The sequence below is a fragment of the Caloenas nicobarica genome, chromosome 3, assembly GCF_036013445.1.
Source record: "Caloenas nicobarica isolate bCalNic1 chromosome 3, bCalNic1.hap1, whole genome shotgun sequence".
NCBI lineage: Eukaryota > Metazoa > Chordata > Aves > Columbiformes > Columbidae > Caloenas > Caloenas nicobarica.
This window is the reverse complement of record NC_088247.1, coordinates 91645832-91664910: the sequence shown is the minus strand read 5'-3', so window position 1 is coordinate 91664910 and position 19079 is coordinate 91645832. Positions and strand designations below refer to the sequence as shown.

Below are 19079 nucleotides of genomic sequence, written 5' to 3'. Positions count from 1 at the left end.
GCACAGTATTAGACTGCTAGTCTTATTTCTTATGTAGCTAAAATTGCTTGCATGTTTTTGATATTTGTGTTGTTTACCTTCCCCCAGTGAAAGGTTTCAAATTATTCTCTGAACCTACAGAAATCTATAAAAAACATATTAAAAAACCCCTGTACTGTTGATGTGCATTGTTCAGACTTTTACTGGCTTTGCCCATAGGGACAAACCCTATTGTTTCAAAGTACAAACAGGAAAAGATATAGTCTGATCAATGGTTTATTTAGGTGCAGGCTTCCTTCAGAAAAGGAGAAAACACTTTCCCCCTGCTGATGCTTAGATGCAAATCAAACTCAGATTTAGTGCAAAAAATGCAGCCAATACCAGCAAGATGATCATCCTCTCTGTTCTCAGTGACAGTAAGTATCTTCTCAGGGTTATTCTCTTACGGAGAGTACAATATTTAGCTTAATAAATAAAAACCAGTTTTTACAGTAAGACTGATTATTTTTACATCAAATAATTCCATATTTAATGGAGGTCCCTATGATGCTGGCACACACTTGAGTGGTTGCCTTGTTGAAACATAAACCTCAAACTTGCTAAAAATAGCAGTAAGTATGAAACAAAATTGTCCAAGAATCTTACAGACACCTGAAAATAAACACTGAAAAGGAGATGACTTGAGGGATTTTCAGTAAGATTTAAGAAGTAAGAAACAGCGTAACCTTTAGGTTTAATGAGCATTACAATACAGCAATTACAGAGACGTAGGTAATTTAAGGGAAGAGCGTTCACTGGCAGGTTGGTTTGGTCACAGACTTCATTTGCTTTGCAGGGCAGGGACAGCATGCTGTAATTAACAGTCGTGGCCAGAAGCCGCGTCCAAAGCTGGCTACCTGCTTGCAGCACGCCCTTCTCACAGAGCTGGAAAGGTGAGAAACTCCCCGTCTCCACTGACAGAGGACACTGACCCTTCATCTGCAGGTACCACCACCGCGCAGACGTGGTATTAGAAATGTACTTCAGACCTGCAGGGGTGACCCTCACATGCTACTACAGGTTTCTACCGCCTACTGACATAGCAGGAGGATGCCCAAGTAGCAGTCCCTGCTCACCACTTAAACAGGATTTTGACCGTTGCCAAACCCCTGGCCTAATATTAGGCAGCACTGCTCGATGGCGGCTAACCAGACCTACTCCCCGCTTGCCTAGATAAGAAGCCTCTTCGTGTACAATACCTCAAGTAAGACTTAAGGTACCGCACTGCACTGTTAAATCCTGTCTCCCAACTGACTCACCAAAGATGCTGATTGCTGCAAGCACCAGACAGGATGACAGGATGAAAACGCAGAAAGAAACACGCCTAGTGAGGATCTAACAATGCGTAGGAGATCCATGCTAATTCTAGCAATGATTTATTTTCAAAAACTGAGTCAAGCCTACTCCATATATGAACGGGAAGATGTCCAAGGATACCGATGGTACTGAAAACATTGCCGATTCAGCAAACAAAAGGTGCTGATCAACAAAGCAATGACCAGCACAACAGAAAGATCAGTGAAAACCAAGCTACATATGATATAGTTAACTCTTCTTTATTCTTCTAGCTGCTTCTCCAGTCTTTTCAGCAAGTTCACAAAGCGCCTAACTTTCAATCTGAAAGACCTGGTATAACTTCTAGCACAGTGGATTATGTACGTGGATGAATAAAGGCTTGACTGAAGTTTGCACTTTAAGGACCTTTGGAAATTACGCATTAAGAGAGATTAGTAAATAGCGATCCACTGCATTCTTTAAATCAAAATTATGACAGAGTAGAATTTAGGCTTGCTGATACGTTTGTAACAATCGCTATTTTTCTCCTATGCTTTGTGGTTCTCATAAACCAAAGAAACTAGCCTATCTCTGACTGCTCCTTGTAAGGGCATATATCACATAACAGGAAAGAAAGCGCTTAAAGTCTTATTGCCATTAAACTGGCCACAACGGATATTATAATAAAACAGGAGAGAACAGAAATAATTCCAACTTATTAGATTAAAACTTTAGTGGCTAACTTGATTGCCTTCAATGAATACTTGATTCGATATAAAATTACTCAAATCGACTCTCGTTTCTGATGCAGAATTTATATGGTAACCCTCCTCCTGAAGAGCTCACTTATTTCCACGTCTTTCCTCCCAATACCCCATGTGTAGTGCCACCACCCACAAAACATCATTTGGAGAACTATCAGGAAGGGCTCCATAAAATACTGTGCAGGTCAGAGAGTGCAGGGTGGTTTTGAAATAAGGTATATGTTCATTGAGTGTCAGAAAAATGCCTTTTCTTCTAACCTGAAAACTGTCAAGCTTGCAGACTTTATCTTAAAACACAAACAGTTCGGTTTCTCAACCTTTACTTTTTTTTTTTTTTTTTTAAACACTACCAGTTGTAGCATATTAGGGCTACAAAGATGATGAGGGGTCTGGAGTATCTTTCTTATGAGGAGAGACTGGGAGAGCTGGGTCTGTTCAGCCTGGAGAAGCTGAGAGGGGATCTTATTTATTCTTATAAATATCTCAAGGGTGGGTGTCAAGAGGATGGGACCAGACTCCTTTCAGTGGTGCCCAACAATAGGATGAGGGGCAATGGGCACAGACTGAACCACAGGAGGTTCCATCTGAATATGAGGAGAAACATCTTTACTGTGAGGGCCAGCACTGAACAGGCTGCCCAGAGAGGTTGTGGAGTCTCCTTCTCTGAAGACATTCAAGACCTGCCTGGACACATTCCTGTGCGATCTACTCTGGGGGAACCTGCTTTAGCGGGTGGGTTGGATGAGGTGATCTCCAGAGGTCCGTTCCAACTCCAACCACTCTGTGATTCTGTGATGTAAAATTAGACTGAAACCATTTGTTGGTTTCTATATATACTAGTGAAAAGTTGGTGAAACTATTGAATTCAACATGAGGAATTGCTGGTTTAGGCTTTTTACATCCTCCAAGTCTTTTCTTATATGACTTCTAAAATTCTTAGTCCTTTAATAATAAAGCAGCCCTTTGTCCAGAATTACTAGGACTGAGGTGAAGGATGTATTTTTGGTTGAAAATGAATACTAATTCTGAAGAGTGGACCTCTTTTTGAAACATTTTGCAATTGCTAGGCTTTGAACGGTGGTAACTTCTGAAAAGATTAAAAAAAATGCTAGTGCCACTTAGACAATCAGGTACATAAAGCCAACACTGTGTTCATGGGGCAATCACTATAACACTGAATCAAACAGAAGGTTATAAAATGTAAGAGTCCAGGAATCTACTGATGCAACTTGAGGGTTTCGTTTTTACCTTTTGAAGATCCTAGAGATGGTTTCTGTCAGATTTTGAACACTACAAGAACAAAGGTTTTTCATTAGCTATCCTCCTTCCCCCACCCCATTCACACGAGTTCACTTTTTCTTGAATACTTGTGTGTGGCTTTGACTTTTACCTGAAGAAATGCAAATGTGAGATCGTCCTGCTATACTGATCCATGTCTGTTTTCAGTCATTTCAGGTCGTTCAGTTACAGTTTTGTTATTCACATAAAACCATGACCCTCCACATCTGCTGTAGGTCTTGGTTTCAACACAAACGCCTAATGCAATGCCTCCATGAGGGGAATTCAGATTCAGACCTTTGGAGCCCTTTACAGCCCCCAGATAACACAGCGAGAGTCATGAGGGGGTGGGTCACAGGACAGAATATGCCCCCTCCTCCCTAGATCTGCAGTAAGGCTTCTGATTTGTTTGAAGTTTCATTTCCAGGCAAGAACTTCAGTATTAATCTAAAATTTTGCCTATAAACTAGCTAAAAATACCTGTAGTTTCTAGAGGCAAATTATTTGGATAATTCTTAATTATCAAGCTTCACTGCTCAAAATCCATCTATGTTTCCTACATGGACATTCCACTGCAGAGCACTATTTTCAATGTAAAATAACAAGTTTCAGAAAGGGCAGGAGAATCCTGCCAATCAAGTAATTTGATGAGATTTCATTGCATAAGCAGACAGTGGTGTTAGAGTGAATACTTTGAAATTAGATGTTTTCCAGTGCCACTGTATCATCTGCATACTATTCATTTAGTTCCTCGTATTTAGCAGAAGCAGGCCACATTTTCCATAGCCCATTTATAAGCAACATACACTGTTAATTTTATTCCGTACTGGAAAGTACCCTGGTCTATTTACAAATTAATTTAGGAAGTGACATCATGACAGTTTGCCCCAACTGGTGCGCCTGACACAAGGGTGAAAGAAAGGATGAATAAATGGGATTTTGCGTTTGGTATTTCAGAATTAGGGGAGGTAATGTTTCCAGTTATATACACTTAAAATTACTTCTGAGAAGACATGCTGAACTAAAGCTAAATACCTATAGCCCTACATAATTTCATCACTTATTTTCCAAGACATCATTCATTCCTTTGTTGAAAGTTTGCTCTTTAGCAATATTTATCTTACTTGGAAAAACTGCAGGTTTGTGAAGGAGCTTTATTTTGTTATACTGATTTATATAACTAGTTCCTTGCACATTGGTAGTAAAGTAGTAGAACTTTTTCGTAATGGCAAGGGGAGTTCATTAGAAAAACACCAAAAATGTACAACTGGAAATAAAAACAAAGCACAAAAACATAGCATTTCATCTACGATGAGCTTTCAACTGAAATATTAACAAAACAAAACAAACCTCCAACACCCTGCCATATAAATATCAGACCAACTTGAAAGGCACTGAGAATTGAACTGTGCAACTCATATCCAGTTGTGAGAATAACAACCACAGTGAGACACAAAGCTCCAAGGCAGAATATGGCACTGTACAGTCCATGAGGCATTCCTGGTACATACGGCAGTTTTATATTTTCTTAGGATAAGCTGGAAATGTTAACTAAAGATACAAATTACACCGTATTTCTGTGGAAAAAAAATAAACCCATTTACACCATCTGAAGTCAAGGAAACAAGGCCTAACACACAGGATATTGTGTTGGCACAAGAAAATGTTATCACACCAAAATATGCCCTTTTAAATTTAATCCAGTAGATATATAAAGGAATGGTGACAGCAGAGGCAAAGGGACAGGATGAATATCAAATATCCTGTTTTAAGCATGCTAATGAGGTCTTTGTTTCAAAAATCTGACAGAAACTGAAGTTACTAAAACCATTTCAGAGGCAAGAATGCACGTTATTAAGACAGTCCGACCCACTTCCAGGTGTTCTTCGCGTGGGCTGACGAGCACAGAGTGAAGGATCTGTCCAGTGTCATCTCCGTGCCTGCGGCTGCCTAGAGCTTCCCATTAGCAAATGCTGCCTCCTGGAACTGAGGGACAAACGTTTTGAAATAGGCCCTAGTGAAAAAAAAAAAGAAAACACGTGGTTAGGAAAGAATAACCTTAGAACACAGAGCGTGCAGGTATGTAGCCAAGGTTTTAACAGGGAAGCATCATGTTACTGTGCTCAGTCCATTATTAGATCTCATAAACAGGTAGTGTCTTTCTTACAAGTTTTTTTTATGCAGATGTTCATACACTTCCTAAACAGAGCAGTACTTCTTTCTTCAGTGTCCTCACCACTAACCTCTTCATGCAGCCAACATCAGTAACTTGGCACTCTCACAAGAGCCTGGTGGACTGTTGTCACTGGTCAGAAAAGTGCAGTTACTTAGAAGAACTTTGTTGAAAGGAAAATTCACTAAAAGAGAACTGGTCTTGTTTTTAACAAAACCAGGACAACTGTCCAGATTTTGTCCAATGCAAAGCTCCAGAGATAAACTCTATGATGGACTGAAAAATACACCTTTGAATGACTGTAATAATGAGAAACACTTAGATGAGCCACAGGTGCGACTATGACACTGCCTGCAGCAATTTTTAACCAGGCCTTTTAGATGCAGTTGATGTTCACCATGTTTGAAGAAAGCTTCATGTGTGGTACCACAGGCTCAAAGAAGACAAGTCAACACAGCAGGAAAATCATGAAGAGAAGTCAGAATACATGCAGGAGATAGGCTCTTTATCTGTCTCTTTACAGAAACCTTAAAGCAATAATACAGAGTCACAGTCGATGGCAGTAGTTTACATAAGACGTAGTGAATACATACTAACACCTGGGATGAACTGTAATTCCTTTTCTTAGATTCAAAGTCAGAACACCGTTCTATAAATTAAGATGTGCTTTGTATATTTTGGAACTTAGTCTACCTTCTTTACAAACAACTGAGTGACTCATAAATCTGTAAAATGAGCTGAAACAAAATATCCAAAACTGAGTTGGAACCGTACCTTTGAGTTTACTGCACTGAAATACTCCACCATGTACTAAACATGTTTTACATGTCTCAATGATACCCTTCATTGGCAAGTTATATCAGAAGCTGCTTCATCATTCTGACTACTACTTTCTGCACCAAACTTTCACTTTGTCTACTTTTTAAAATATTTTGTCTTCTGTTCATATCACTGGTCTTTACAAATTTCTATGCAAGAAGAACTTCCTCCTGTTCTCCCCACCAGAAAAAAAAAATCTGAAGTGAGAACAACTGGAATTATGTTCATTGCATTATTGATCTCTCTGCTGCTTTATCTCCTGAAGCAAACATACGCTGATCATCTTCACAATCGTGATAAGTATTTCACAATTTGGATAGAAGTTTTGGCAGTCACTGAACACCAACTACACCTCCTCACATCTAAAAATGTCACAAGATGACAAAAGAGAACACGCCCCACTCTTGGAGAACTTGTGCCTGGCAAACGAATTAACAGATAGCTGCAGTCAGCTTTTGTATAATAGCTGTAAACACGCACGAGATGTCATCCAAAGGTTCACAGAGCAATAGAAAGTAAGAGCACTTCTGGGCCGAAGAGCTGAGGCCCGAAGTAGAAAAGCAAAGCAGCAAAACCAGCATCTACACTTCACAGCACAGGCAGATTGTGCTGTGTGTTTAAAGAACACACTCTAGTTTATCAAATCGAAGTTCAGAAAGCAGCCCTCACGGCTGTGCCCACAGAAGTGACTGTCCATCCTGGCACACAGAGTACGTAACCAGCTGGGAAGGTACGTCTGTCACCAGATCTTAACAGTGGAATGCCACGGCTGGATTTGTGTGTTTTCAGCATACATTTGAAATTACAGCCTATGTATATCCCAGTCAGCTCCACATTGTTTTGCTAGCTCAAGGAACATCACTTCCTCATTGTCAGTGCCAAGATCTATCATCCTTTTATTTCCCTTTGCACTATCTGTCCTAACATTTAATTACGTTTCCTCTCCTTGCTTATTTTAAGTAGCTTCTTCCTTCTCCTTTGACAGCTTCTCTGCAGACTCTTCTTCCATGCACATGCTCTTCTTATTGACTTGATAAATATTACTTAAAACTTCCCTCTTCCTAAATTGTAAAAAAAATCTTAATATTTAAATGGGATATATGCTGAAGTGCGTTTCTACATTTTCTTTCTTTTCTGAAACACCTACTTCATAACATTTCTATGCTTTGTATTAAAACCACACTTACTGCATTGCACTTCAATGAATTTTCTGTTAGGTAAATTCCAGAACGAATACTTCTGGTTCCACATACACCCACCCACACCATCTTTATGTACACCAGCATCCTTTCTTTTCACTGATTCCTGCAGAAGAGCTTGTAACCTTTGCTGCAAAACTAAATCTAACATCTCCCTACATTCTGATCAGATGTACTATTTCAAAGAGGATGTTATTTCACTGGTAGTTCATATGAACCTCTTGGAGATATTCCATACACTACAAAAATTCCATTAGCACTTCGTAATTTGTAAATGTCTACTATTTTCCTTCCATACTTTAAAGTACATGATTAAGTTTGCCCTTATCATTTGTGGTCTTGTCCAGACTGAAGCAAATGTAGTACCAAATGTTTACCCAGGGTAAGTTCCTCCATTTCTGCCCCTCTCCTACACACCCTAGGTATCTGAGATTAAAGAGATTTTGTAAAAAACTTTTGGATAATTATGGTTATCACACACACAAAAAAATAAATTACCCACTCCACCCTAAATCAAACAAGACTCTGCAAAGAGATCCAGCCCCACAATATACTTGACAGGACTGTATCAGCCACAGCCCATTTCACAGACTGAAGAGAAAGAGGAGGAAGTGGGAGAAGAAAGATTAAACAGCTTCAATATTAATGAACATTGCATATAGGGAGGGAAAGGCAAGTGCTAGTGTATAAAAGTAACAAGACTTATTTTGAGTATATATGAAGGAAATCATACTACTTTTTCAATGTAAAAATTACATTGTTACCCAGTTGTGTGCATTTCTGTGGAAATGCTACTGAGTTTTTATCACAAAAAGAAGGAAAAGAATGAGGTACTTCAATACGGCTTGGTCTGAGATGAAATGTTCTGGTTTGTAGAACTGAGCCTAAAGAACCAGTTTGATATTAACCTCCTTATCTGTGGGCCAACATCTCAGATGATGTGCCTAGTCACACAGACAAGGCCCTGGTGCCTCACACGAGCCATAAGTATAAACACAACAGCAGAAGGAGTTTCTTCAGAGGACCCAGGCCATGAAGAACGATGGGATAAATCATTAAAATTTCTGCTTCCAGGAGGCATTGTGCTACTGCTAGCAGAAGCATTATAGTGTCACAGTAACTGTAGGGTTTTTTCACATGTTCCAAGCAAAATTTTTTTCAGAACTTTTTGTTTTCACCTGACATGGGACAAAACCACACGTTAAAATATTTGAATCTCCTGTGAAATGGAAATTCTGGAAGAACAGAACAAGCACTGATTACTGGCCAAGTCAGTACGTTTCATCTATGAACCAGCTGGCACGGAGGTCAAAGTACACGTTTCCACACAAACAGGACCAAGACTTGGGTATATTATTTCACAATTGATTACACAAAATAAAAGAAATATAACATTTTCTGAAGGGCAACACTTGACATAGACTGGATAGTAAGGGCCTCTTTCACCTGGAATATTACTCCTTTTAGAAAGGTTTTAAATTGATAGAAACACTCATACTCCTGCATACTGCACATACAGGCACAGAGGAATCATGAAAGTAAACACGAACTTTGGAAAAAGATTAATTTCTCATACCCTATTCACATAAACCTAGTCACACAAATTTACACCCTCAATAACTTTGATGTGTGCTACACCACAGGAATTCATATAAAAATATCTCAATTTTTCTTTCAGACACTTTGCCACATGATACTTTCAAGTATCTCAGAAGTGTTTTGAAGTTATATTTTCATTCACTAGATGCACTTCTCAGCTCTAGAGGACTGTTACTAAAAAAATTCAGTAAGTTGGGTACCTGTTGAATTACGCTGAAGATGCAAAAAGCTAATTTGATCTATGGTTTCTCTAGACTGTGTCATGTGGCAGAAATCAGGTTTTTTATCAATGCTTTTTCTCCTTCCTGGGAAACACAGAGTTCCTTCTTTCTCCTGCTTTACTCTACCATGTTCTTGTTGGGTCTGTGTCACGCTGCCCTTACATCAAGCTCAGGAGAACCACATAAAATGCTCCTTCAAGTACAGAGAAACTAGTTTTGTAGAAAGTCCATAGATATTCTTTGCATGAGTGTTGAGTACAATGGCTCTGCATCCCTCTTGTAATGGTTTGGATCTTACCTTAAACAGTGTTTAAAAAGTTGCTTTATTTTCAGGTTAGAGCTGGTGCCAATCTTCATACGCATACGGACACATGTCTAAATCTGTTGAGTGTTCTTACTGTAAGAATCTATTGTTTTTTATCTATTTGCTTCTGCTCCCTCAAATGGTCACTTTCCAAGTTCAAGGTAGCAAGTTACAGAGTTTCTATGGAAATTTTTCTTCAGTACTCCAGAGAATAACACATTTCCTTGTAGTTAACCACTATATACACTTGATACAGTACATTGAATTTCAGTTGTTACTCTCAAGGACATCTGCTGAGAGTAAAGCACTTATCTTTCCTACACATTATCCAGTAGAAAGAAAGTCTTGCTATTGCAGATGGTAAGTATCTAAAAGAAGGTAGAATGGGATCACACTTGTTTACACGCTTTCTAGTGATATAAAACATTGACAAGGTCTCCAGAAGCCCATATATGTCTAAATCCCAGGGTCCGGGGTTTGCAGTGCTTAAAAAACATACTTGACTTGGAATTCACATGCTTTTGTGAAATTGCATTCTGATTGTAATGTTTTTTCTAGTATAACTTAGTGCTGGGTTTCTAAAATGTAGAACATCTGCATTGACCATTTGATAATAACTTTTGCCTTCAGATTCCTATGCTGGAAATCTGTAAAGATTTTAAATTACATAGCTATGATCTCCCATCAAACAACACTTCACATATATTTATGGTGAAAGCATTCTAACACTGTAGCTATTGCTTTTGCTTGACTGGTGCTGAACCAACTATACAATGGTGTTCTAGTTACTGCTTGTTGTGTAACAAAGTTAGAAGAGTTATCTAGGTGTTTCTATTTCTCTTAAAATTTTCATGTGGGAAATTCAGAGCAGAACATAGAGATTCAAACTCTACAAAGAGAAAAGCATACAAAATGCTGTACCAATGAAATTTCTGCTTTTTGTGTCTAAGACAAGCACATTCATCATGGGGTGATGAATCATTTTCCTAAGTCATTCACAAAATAGGTTCCCCTTAAACTCCTTTGTTCAAGAGTGCCAAGTTTTTCAGCACACTGATCTCAAAATTCATCCGCACTAGTCCTATTTGCACTCATATGTTTTATGTGCTTCAGCTCACTATGTGGGTGTTTCAAGTGCCTTTCCATCAAGAGATGATTTGAGGAAAAGGAAGGGGATAAAGTAATCTTGATAGTCCACACCAAATACAGACTTAGCTGTACAGCAACACATCTACCAGCACAGCGTACACTGTCCATGCACATTCTTTACTGGCAAACAAAAGCCCTTGAACAAAAATCTGGATCTTTTCACAAAGACACATGGGCTGCCTTTGCTTTCACTGTATCAGGCACATGCGTTGTGTTTCTTCTCATCAGAAGATAGACTCAGGTTATTGTACTTGGACTTTTCCTAACACTGGCTTTGAGAGCAAACTTTGAATACTACCCATTATTTCAATATTCTAATTAATTCTTTTAAAATGTTTTAGTATCTACTGTGACTACTGTTTAATTCTGAAAATATTAGGCTCTAATTATAGAACCATAGCGTATTCAAAATCATAGTAGCTAGTATATTTGATAAATATGTCTCTTTTCTCCTAGTCTACGCAAGGCATACAGGAAAATGTGGGGTTCTTTTCCTTAACCCTTTCAAGCTAATGTATCTGACTGGGCCAAGCACTCCTGGCTGTGGGGACCTCTGAATAGTTCTACAAAACCCTTCCCAGTCTTCTGGAGTAGGGTTTGTAGCTAGGACACCCTTCTTGTCCTCAGCAGCCCTCTGCTGTCTGAATTGTCCAGTAAGTTTAACAGTGAGTTTATGTTGGAATATTCTGCAACCACTTATTTATACCGGGACTGAGGTGAGGACTGAACTGTGCCCCTTTCACCTGCATTAGATACGGCTGAGAATGCCAGGCATTTGCCCCAACTGCTGTCCATTGCTTTTAGAGGAACTGCGACTCTAGGATTTACATAATTTTGCATCCCATATTTCTTTCCTTCCACACCTTAAAGGAACTGCTGCAAGACATCTACGAGTTTCTTCAAATCCACAGAACCCTGACAACAGTCCAGTCCAGAGATGACTGATCTTCATAAATTAGCTAGAATAGCAACATTCTCCCCTCTTCCAATTAAATTAGGTGAAAACAGGAACCGAGAAGGGTGTAGGTCAGAGTAAAGGACAGCCTGACGCTTCTTGAGGTCTCTGACCTATTCCTCCCAGGCTAGTATTACTATGCTGACGCTGTGCAGTAAAATCTTGTTACATAAATTATTTCAACAGCATAGCCATATTAGAATTATAAAAGAGCTTCTCTAGGTTTTATCAATGTCACCTGATTTTTCACTTTTTGAAGTACAAAGTATTTTTGCACGGAGTATACATACATGTGTAGCATGCCTCTGCATTTCTATATTCTTGTTGCAACTTGTCTTGACACAATGAAAACTTGTTTTGAAAATACTGAACACCTACAACAAGCCCTTTTGGGTGCCAGACAAGAGGATTTGTCCTCCTGTGCCTACACAGGCACACCCAGCTGGTTTGCTTCATGGAACCCTAATAATTTATCTCTCGTATAGAAGATATTTACCGTAACTCTCTAAACTCTCCAGGATTTGCTGTTTGTTTATACTAGAACAAAATCAAAGATGCTAACCTTCCTCTTTTTTTATGTATAACTGTTTTCTTTTAAAATTCCATTTTTCAGGAGCTATCTAATTGTCCTGGTTTTGTTAAAAACAAGTTTCTCTTTTAGTGAATTTCCCTGTCAGCTAAAGTCTTCTTACTAACTGCAGTTTTCCTGAAAGCTAGATACATGTTTTGGTAGACATAGCAATGGAATGCAAGGTCATTGATAATGATGCATCTCGTGAGATGTGCAAGCAGGAGGTGAACTGAAAATTGACCAACTAAAGTATTCCATCCCATTCACGTGATACTTCATATAAAAGTGGGGGATCACGAGGATCTCGTCCCTTTTCCTTATGGCCGACACTGGGAGAGGACCTTGCGAGTTGTCCCTGCGAACTGAGGCCCAGTGACAGACTGAATCCAGCTCCGGTTGGCTGCAGAGTCCAGTCCAGGACTTCGGGTGCCGGCCCTACATCTGCCGGAGCAGTTGCCGGGAGTTTAAAGACTGGTTTTGTATATTTTGTATGATTTTCTCTATTTTTATTGGTAGCATTAGTAAAACATTTTAAATTTTTCCAGCTCTCTTCTCTCAGTCCTTCTTTCCCTCCCAATCGCCTGTGCTTGGTGGGAAGGGGGGAGAGGGAGGGGCTGAAGGGGGAAAGGGGGGAGAGGAGGTTAACAATACATCTGCCACGCTTTATTGTCACCCCGCAATCAAACCACGACAGTAATTCAATGTGATTAGTACTAATTAACAAAAGGAATGTAATAAATTGTTAAATTAATACCACTAGCAGGTTTGTATTTAGGTCATATTCCACATGAGTGCTCATAAGGTCCTTGACAGGTGGTTATTCCCTCCTCCTGCATCTCTACGCCTTGAATTTAACAAGGGCTGAACACAGAAGCGTGGAAACCTACTGAAAGCCCATTCTTTTAACAGGCCTCATGCCAGCGTTCGAGGCATAGTTTTCTCCTTGTAAACTCAGATGCAAGACATTTAAACCTCTTTGCTATTTTTACTATATATAATGCATTAAAAACATATTTCCACTGAGCGAACCATGTTGTCTATTTATTCCCAGGCACTTCCACAGCATTCCTCACCAGGCTAAAGCTGCACGAGCACTCACAGCAGAGCAGAATAAGCCAGTCTCCTGCTCTGGGTTAACTATGGGGTAACAGCAGATTAATTGTACGCTAGATATTTTATGACTGAGCTATTAGGAGAAAATTTGGTGTTAAAAGAAACTATCATTCTCTCCAGATCTAAGATATTACCGTGACTGAAGTGACAAATAGTTCTCGGCGCCCTGACTTTTGGTTGCAGAGCTGGGCCCAGGCTGGAGCAGGCAGGGCCACAACGTGGCCGGACGCCAAGTGGCAAAGGCTCAGGAGCTAATGAAAATCAGGGCTGTTGTGGCATGTGCGAGGCACTCGGGAGGCAGCAGCATTGCTAAACCACCGTTTCGATCTCAACATCACTAAAACTTATCCAAGCACAGTGGCAGAACGATAAAGGCACCTTCCAGGATTTATTGCCTCAAATACACATAACGATACTTGGCACATACTCATGTTTCTAAACTAAGCTTCTTGATGGTATGCTCCTTGGGAAGTGGTTTATAATTTTCTTACTAGGCAGCTTTATCTATAGCAAATATTTTGCTTTTATGTGAAACACAATGTCTACACAGTTCTCCATTTTATACATCTCCAAAACTGGCAATGCCAAGCAAATATCTGAAGTGTTTATACAACAGCAAGACAACAGTTCTTAAATTACTGCTACTGTAACTGGCTAAACACACAAATGTACAAAGGAGTCAGTGCACAATGCCATTATGCAGCTAGCAATTTTTTTTTCCAGGTGCCAAACAAATTCATGACATAAACTTCTCCTCTCCTAATATTTCCACCTCTCTACCTCCTTTTGCTGTGATTTACCTACAATGAGGTTTGTAAACCTCCACTTCCACCTGCCAGTCTACACGAGACGCTGACTGCAGCCAGACTGATGGACAGGACAGTAATCAAGCAGCAACAGAGCTGGAGGTCTGCAGAGGGCAGCCACCAAAATACAGGTTTTTAAGAAATAGTGTTGCCTTCAGCTCAGTTCATAATATTACATAACAGAAAACAGCCTCCGAAATCACAAAGCAAAACGTACTACCCAGACCATAACAGGAAACAGAAGGAGTAGAACTACTGAAACCAAGTACATATCTGAAGTTTAAACGTTAAACTTCACTCACGTCCAAAAGCTTTTTTCTGTATTTTACTAACAATGTCTTTTTCCTCCAGAAATTCTTGTTGGAGTTCTTACCATTTCTGATTCAAGTCACACATAAAGGTACAAGAAATGGTTATATTTAGACATGTTTTTCAATGGTTTGCTGATTGCAGAAATAACAGGTGGCTTTACTCCGCATAAAGTAAACTAAAACAAAAATTAAATTTTAATTTGGTTACACACTTGTGTCTCTGATCCAAAAAACTATGATATCAACTGATTTTATAAATAAAGTCAAGAATTCAACTAAGCTCTGCTGTAAAAATTAAGATGACTTTGCTGCCTAACTTACCAGAATGCAAAATGAATCTTGACAATCTGTTCAAATCACAAAACAACCATAAATATAACAACCTGACTAACGGCAAAATATAAAGGAAGGGAGTTCTAGGGAACTGCTGCAGTGCCAGGACTGTAGATGATTATGTAGGCTGGCAATTAATATTTATTTTAAGGCAGCAGCGTAAGAAGAGTCATCTCTGCAAAAGATGATAACTTTGTTTCCAAGACTGTGCATGCTCCCAAATGCACGGACCTTTACTGACAATTACAGATAAAATTTGCAGCTACAGGACATACATCATCAGTGCATATAGACCAAGGCCAGTAACTATGCAAGCAACTTTTTGAATCATCTGGAAATCAAGATTCTGGGATTTAGTCTCTCACAGGTTTCTGATACAGATATAAGGTTTCTGGTATCGATATAAAGGAATATATAAAGGTGTATTGCTCAGAAATATCCCATAGACACAGTGGCTTTCAGTGTCTCAAAGCATACATAGCAAAATGAACCTCTCATTTTGAAACTGTTTTATCAATGCCTTCTGCTTGCCAGTTCAAGAGATAAACACTTCACTTCCTTCACCTTTTCCACAACGTACTTAAATACACTTGCTTCAGTCAGATGAAGGCTTGTGGTCTTCTATCATAGCAAATTTTGCTTCTGCTTTCTTAACTTCCATTTTCTCCCAGGATTACTCAGTGCTGGGGTAGCGAGTGTCTGCGAAGGGGGCACTGGAATATCTCTGTCACAGCGCGATCACTCCACTTCCTTACCAGTGGATGATGAGAATGACATTCCAAAGCCATCATGGAAAAATTCGATCTTCATAACAGTCTTTTAAAATACAGTGTTAATTCACAGGAAATTTCCAGTCCTATGAGCTATAGTGTGACAAGCCTGCTCTATTTTTCCTATTTGCTGAAGTGCCATAGCCATATTTTTCCACTCCAGGTAAAGGTTAACTTCTTAAAGAGATACTGTTTATTCAGGACACTTAATATTTCCTCCTATCTTGGCTACATAAGTGCACACTGAACTCTATTGTTGGAGAGCAATTATTTAGCAAATTATTTAGTAGATTTGAAGGAGAGAGTCAATGCCAGAGAAGATGCAATTAGAAACCTCTTCTCAATATAAAAGGCAGGGTGAACAATGTGATGAAATAAGGAGGGGGGGAAAGGAGGATTGATATAAAAAGTCGAAGAAAGCAGAAAAGACTGGGCAAAAACACATTCAGGAGTGAGGCTTGTAAGGAAAGACAAGTGTAGAGATACAAGAAGAGCAGAGATCACAGAAGTAATAATAGAATTTTAACGATCTTTAAAACATTATTGAATCTCTTCATTGTACTTCAAAGGCAGAAATGAAGGGTTACACCACAGATGCATCCATAACAAGTCTGACAAACAGCATCCCTGAAAATAAGGTTTGCTTGCAGGTGAAAGTGCTGATTTCATCATGTCATCTGCTTTGCTTTGCCAGATCGTTTATCAACAGGGGCCGAAGGCAACATACCAAAACATAAAAGAAACCTCCTTGGATATTCATTAGGACAAGCCAGTCAGAAGGAAAAGGATGAGATGCCATACACCTGTGATTACATAGAAGACATTAAAACAGTTATTTCGCTTTGCTATTTAAAAGACTTATATATAAATATTTGCTATTAGAATTAAGAGGAAATTCTCAGAGACCTCTCCAAATGGGGAAAACAGACAGGAATAAACTCTCAAAACTGATAAGTAAAAGCAGAGTAATGCAGATCAAAAATGAATTTGAGGACCAGATTAGCTGTGGCACTCCAAACAAAAACTTGTCAGACAGTATGAAAACCAGTCAAAAAAGTAAAAAGAACACTCAGAAAAAATAAACTCACAAATAATAAATGAAATTGGTTTTGCATCCAAGTTCACCACTAAGGTACTTAGAACCCTGCTTTACAAGGGGTGTAGTGAAAGATCTGGCTCGCACAGAAACGCAGCCAAAAAGGTAACGAACAAATCAACGAAACACACACAAGCAAACCAGCAGGCCCAGATGATATTCATACCCCAGAGTTCCAGAGAAACTCAACTGTGAGAAAGTTAAACTCTTAAATAGCTTGTAACCTCCTGCTTAAAACAGCTTGGCATTAAAGAAGTGTGATGTTAAAAATGGTCTGGGAGGACAGAGCGAACTTATGTCCCTACCTTACGAATTAGTAAAGACTGTTATAAGAAACCATAAATATATTAAAAGCCTAGAATTAGTGGACAAGTAAATATGACATTGGGTAGGATTCAAACTTACGCTTCACAAATCTCTTATTTTCTTAAGGTACCAAAACCATATGGACAAGACAGATTCAAGTGACACCCACTGCTCAACTTTCCTACAGGCATTTGGGAAGGTTTTTCAAAGGCTTTTAAAAAAATTGAGTTACCACAGCAGGAAAAATGATCCATGAGGGGATAAACAGCAGCTCAACATAAGACAAAAAAAGACAGGAATGAATGATGAGTGCTATTAGGGTGAAATAACCTGAGAACTGCACAGAAATGGGTGTTTCGACCCATTTTGTTCAACATATTCCTACATGATCTGCAAAAGTGAGCAAAAGAAGATGGTGAAGTTTGCTAACAGGAAGGAAAAATGAGACAATTATAAGAAACTGCAGACGGTTCTTACAGCACTGGGAGACTGAGAGATAACTTAGGTGAAAAGTCAATATTGATAAGCATGAAAGGGAGATATGTGAGGAAGACGTAATTTTACTTGCACAAAAAATACAGGCTCTGAAAAAACGGACAGTAAAGAGACTTTGGTGCTATTATGTCAGTGTAATCTTCCGTTGTACGTAGAAAACCAAATCACACATTATTAGAACCAGAGTAAAGAGTAAACCAGACAAGATCACTACATCACCATACAAATGGATGGTGAATGTATGATGAGTAACATGCCGTTCCCTGTCTCAGAAAGAATAGGATAGAAATAAAGGGATAAAGAAGCAGGACAAGGGTGATTAGAAACACGGAAAGGCTTTGTAGGAGGAAGGAGTCAGCAGAGCAGGAGAAAAGGTGACAGAAGAGACATGCGGAGGTTCAGCAGGGGATCAGCAGGGATTAATCATTTGCTGCCTCTTTTCATACAAGAGCTAGGGAGTAAGAACTAGAGCCAGCAGGAGGTAGCAAGGCAAAAAGCCGACAAAGCTTGTTCTTCACATCGCATGTTCTCTGTGCAATCCCTTGCCACAGAATTTTGTGATGTTATGATGTGGGTTGAAAAAGCAATCAAACAGAAGAAAAGCTAAGTAGGTCTATTAAACAGAGGCTAATCTGGGATATAGAAATCCTTGAAGATGGTAGAACGTGCCAGGAAAATACGCTCTGCCACGCTCTTCCACAGGCATCTGCTACTGTCTATTGATAGAGACATGATATTGGGATAAATGATTGTTGAGTTTGACCTAGTATGACTGTTCCTTATGTTTAACACAGCAACTAAAAATAGCACCCAAAGGACAAGACCATGGAGCTCACCTACTATTTTTACTTAGCAGTTTATTTTGTAATTGACCAAATAACAGTATTTCTCTGGGTTATTAAATCTCAGCTCCTTCCAAAACCGTTTACTTCTCTCCACCCTTTGCATTCAAGCAAGGGAGGACATTTTTTTGCATCAGTTCCTAATGACAATTCCCTGCTCTAATAGAGATCCAACAGCTTTGACACTTGTATAATGGAATTCTCTACTGAAGCCAAATCAGACAGTCCGAAGTATTTCTAGAACAACATCCAACCGTGGTTATCTAAAAGCCACCTACATTAAATTCTAGCCTTTCATTCCCATAAAGCAGTTGTCTTCCAGCAAAGTGCTACTATATTCCATTTCTATCAAGCCAACTCCTCCAATATCTTCTGTGCATTTCTGTGTCAATATTTGAGAATTCTTTTTTTGCAGAAAGAATATTTAGTATATATTGAAATGCACGTATGTACAGTTCACACAGATACATAATGTCTTTATAAAACCAGAGAAAAACTAGTTGCCTGACATTTTATTTCCAGGCACTTCCTATAGCACCTATACTCCTCATATTTAAATCGTTGTTTTTCTTTTCCCACAGTCAAAGCTTTAATGAGAAGTGACCAGAAACAAATACCCAGGCCCTTCTGTCTTGGCTGAAATCCACATAATGCATGACAGCACTGAAGATCCCTGGCAGGC

General features: G+C 39.1%; 1 protein-coding gene across 2 annotated transcripts in view; it reads right to left on the bottom strand.

Moving 5' to 3' along the window:
- Window positions 1–237: 237 nt before the first annotated feature.
- Window positions 238–19079, bottom strand: part of BABAM2 (BRISC and BRCA1 A complex member 2) — a 174147-nt gene continuing 155305 nt past the window's right edge. For both annotated transcript variants that reach the window (XM_065630389.1, XM_065630390.1), the window contains exon 12: window positions 238–5349. In XM_065630389.1, the coding sequence (XP_065486461.1) occupies window positions 5286–5349 (64 nt within the window). In that variant the 3' untranslated portion in view covers window positions 238–5285. The remainder of the gene's footprint in view (window positions 5350–19079) is intronic.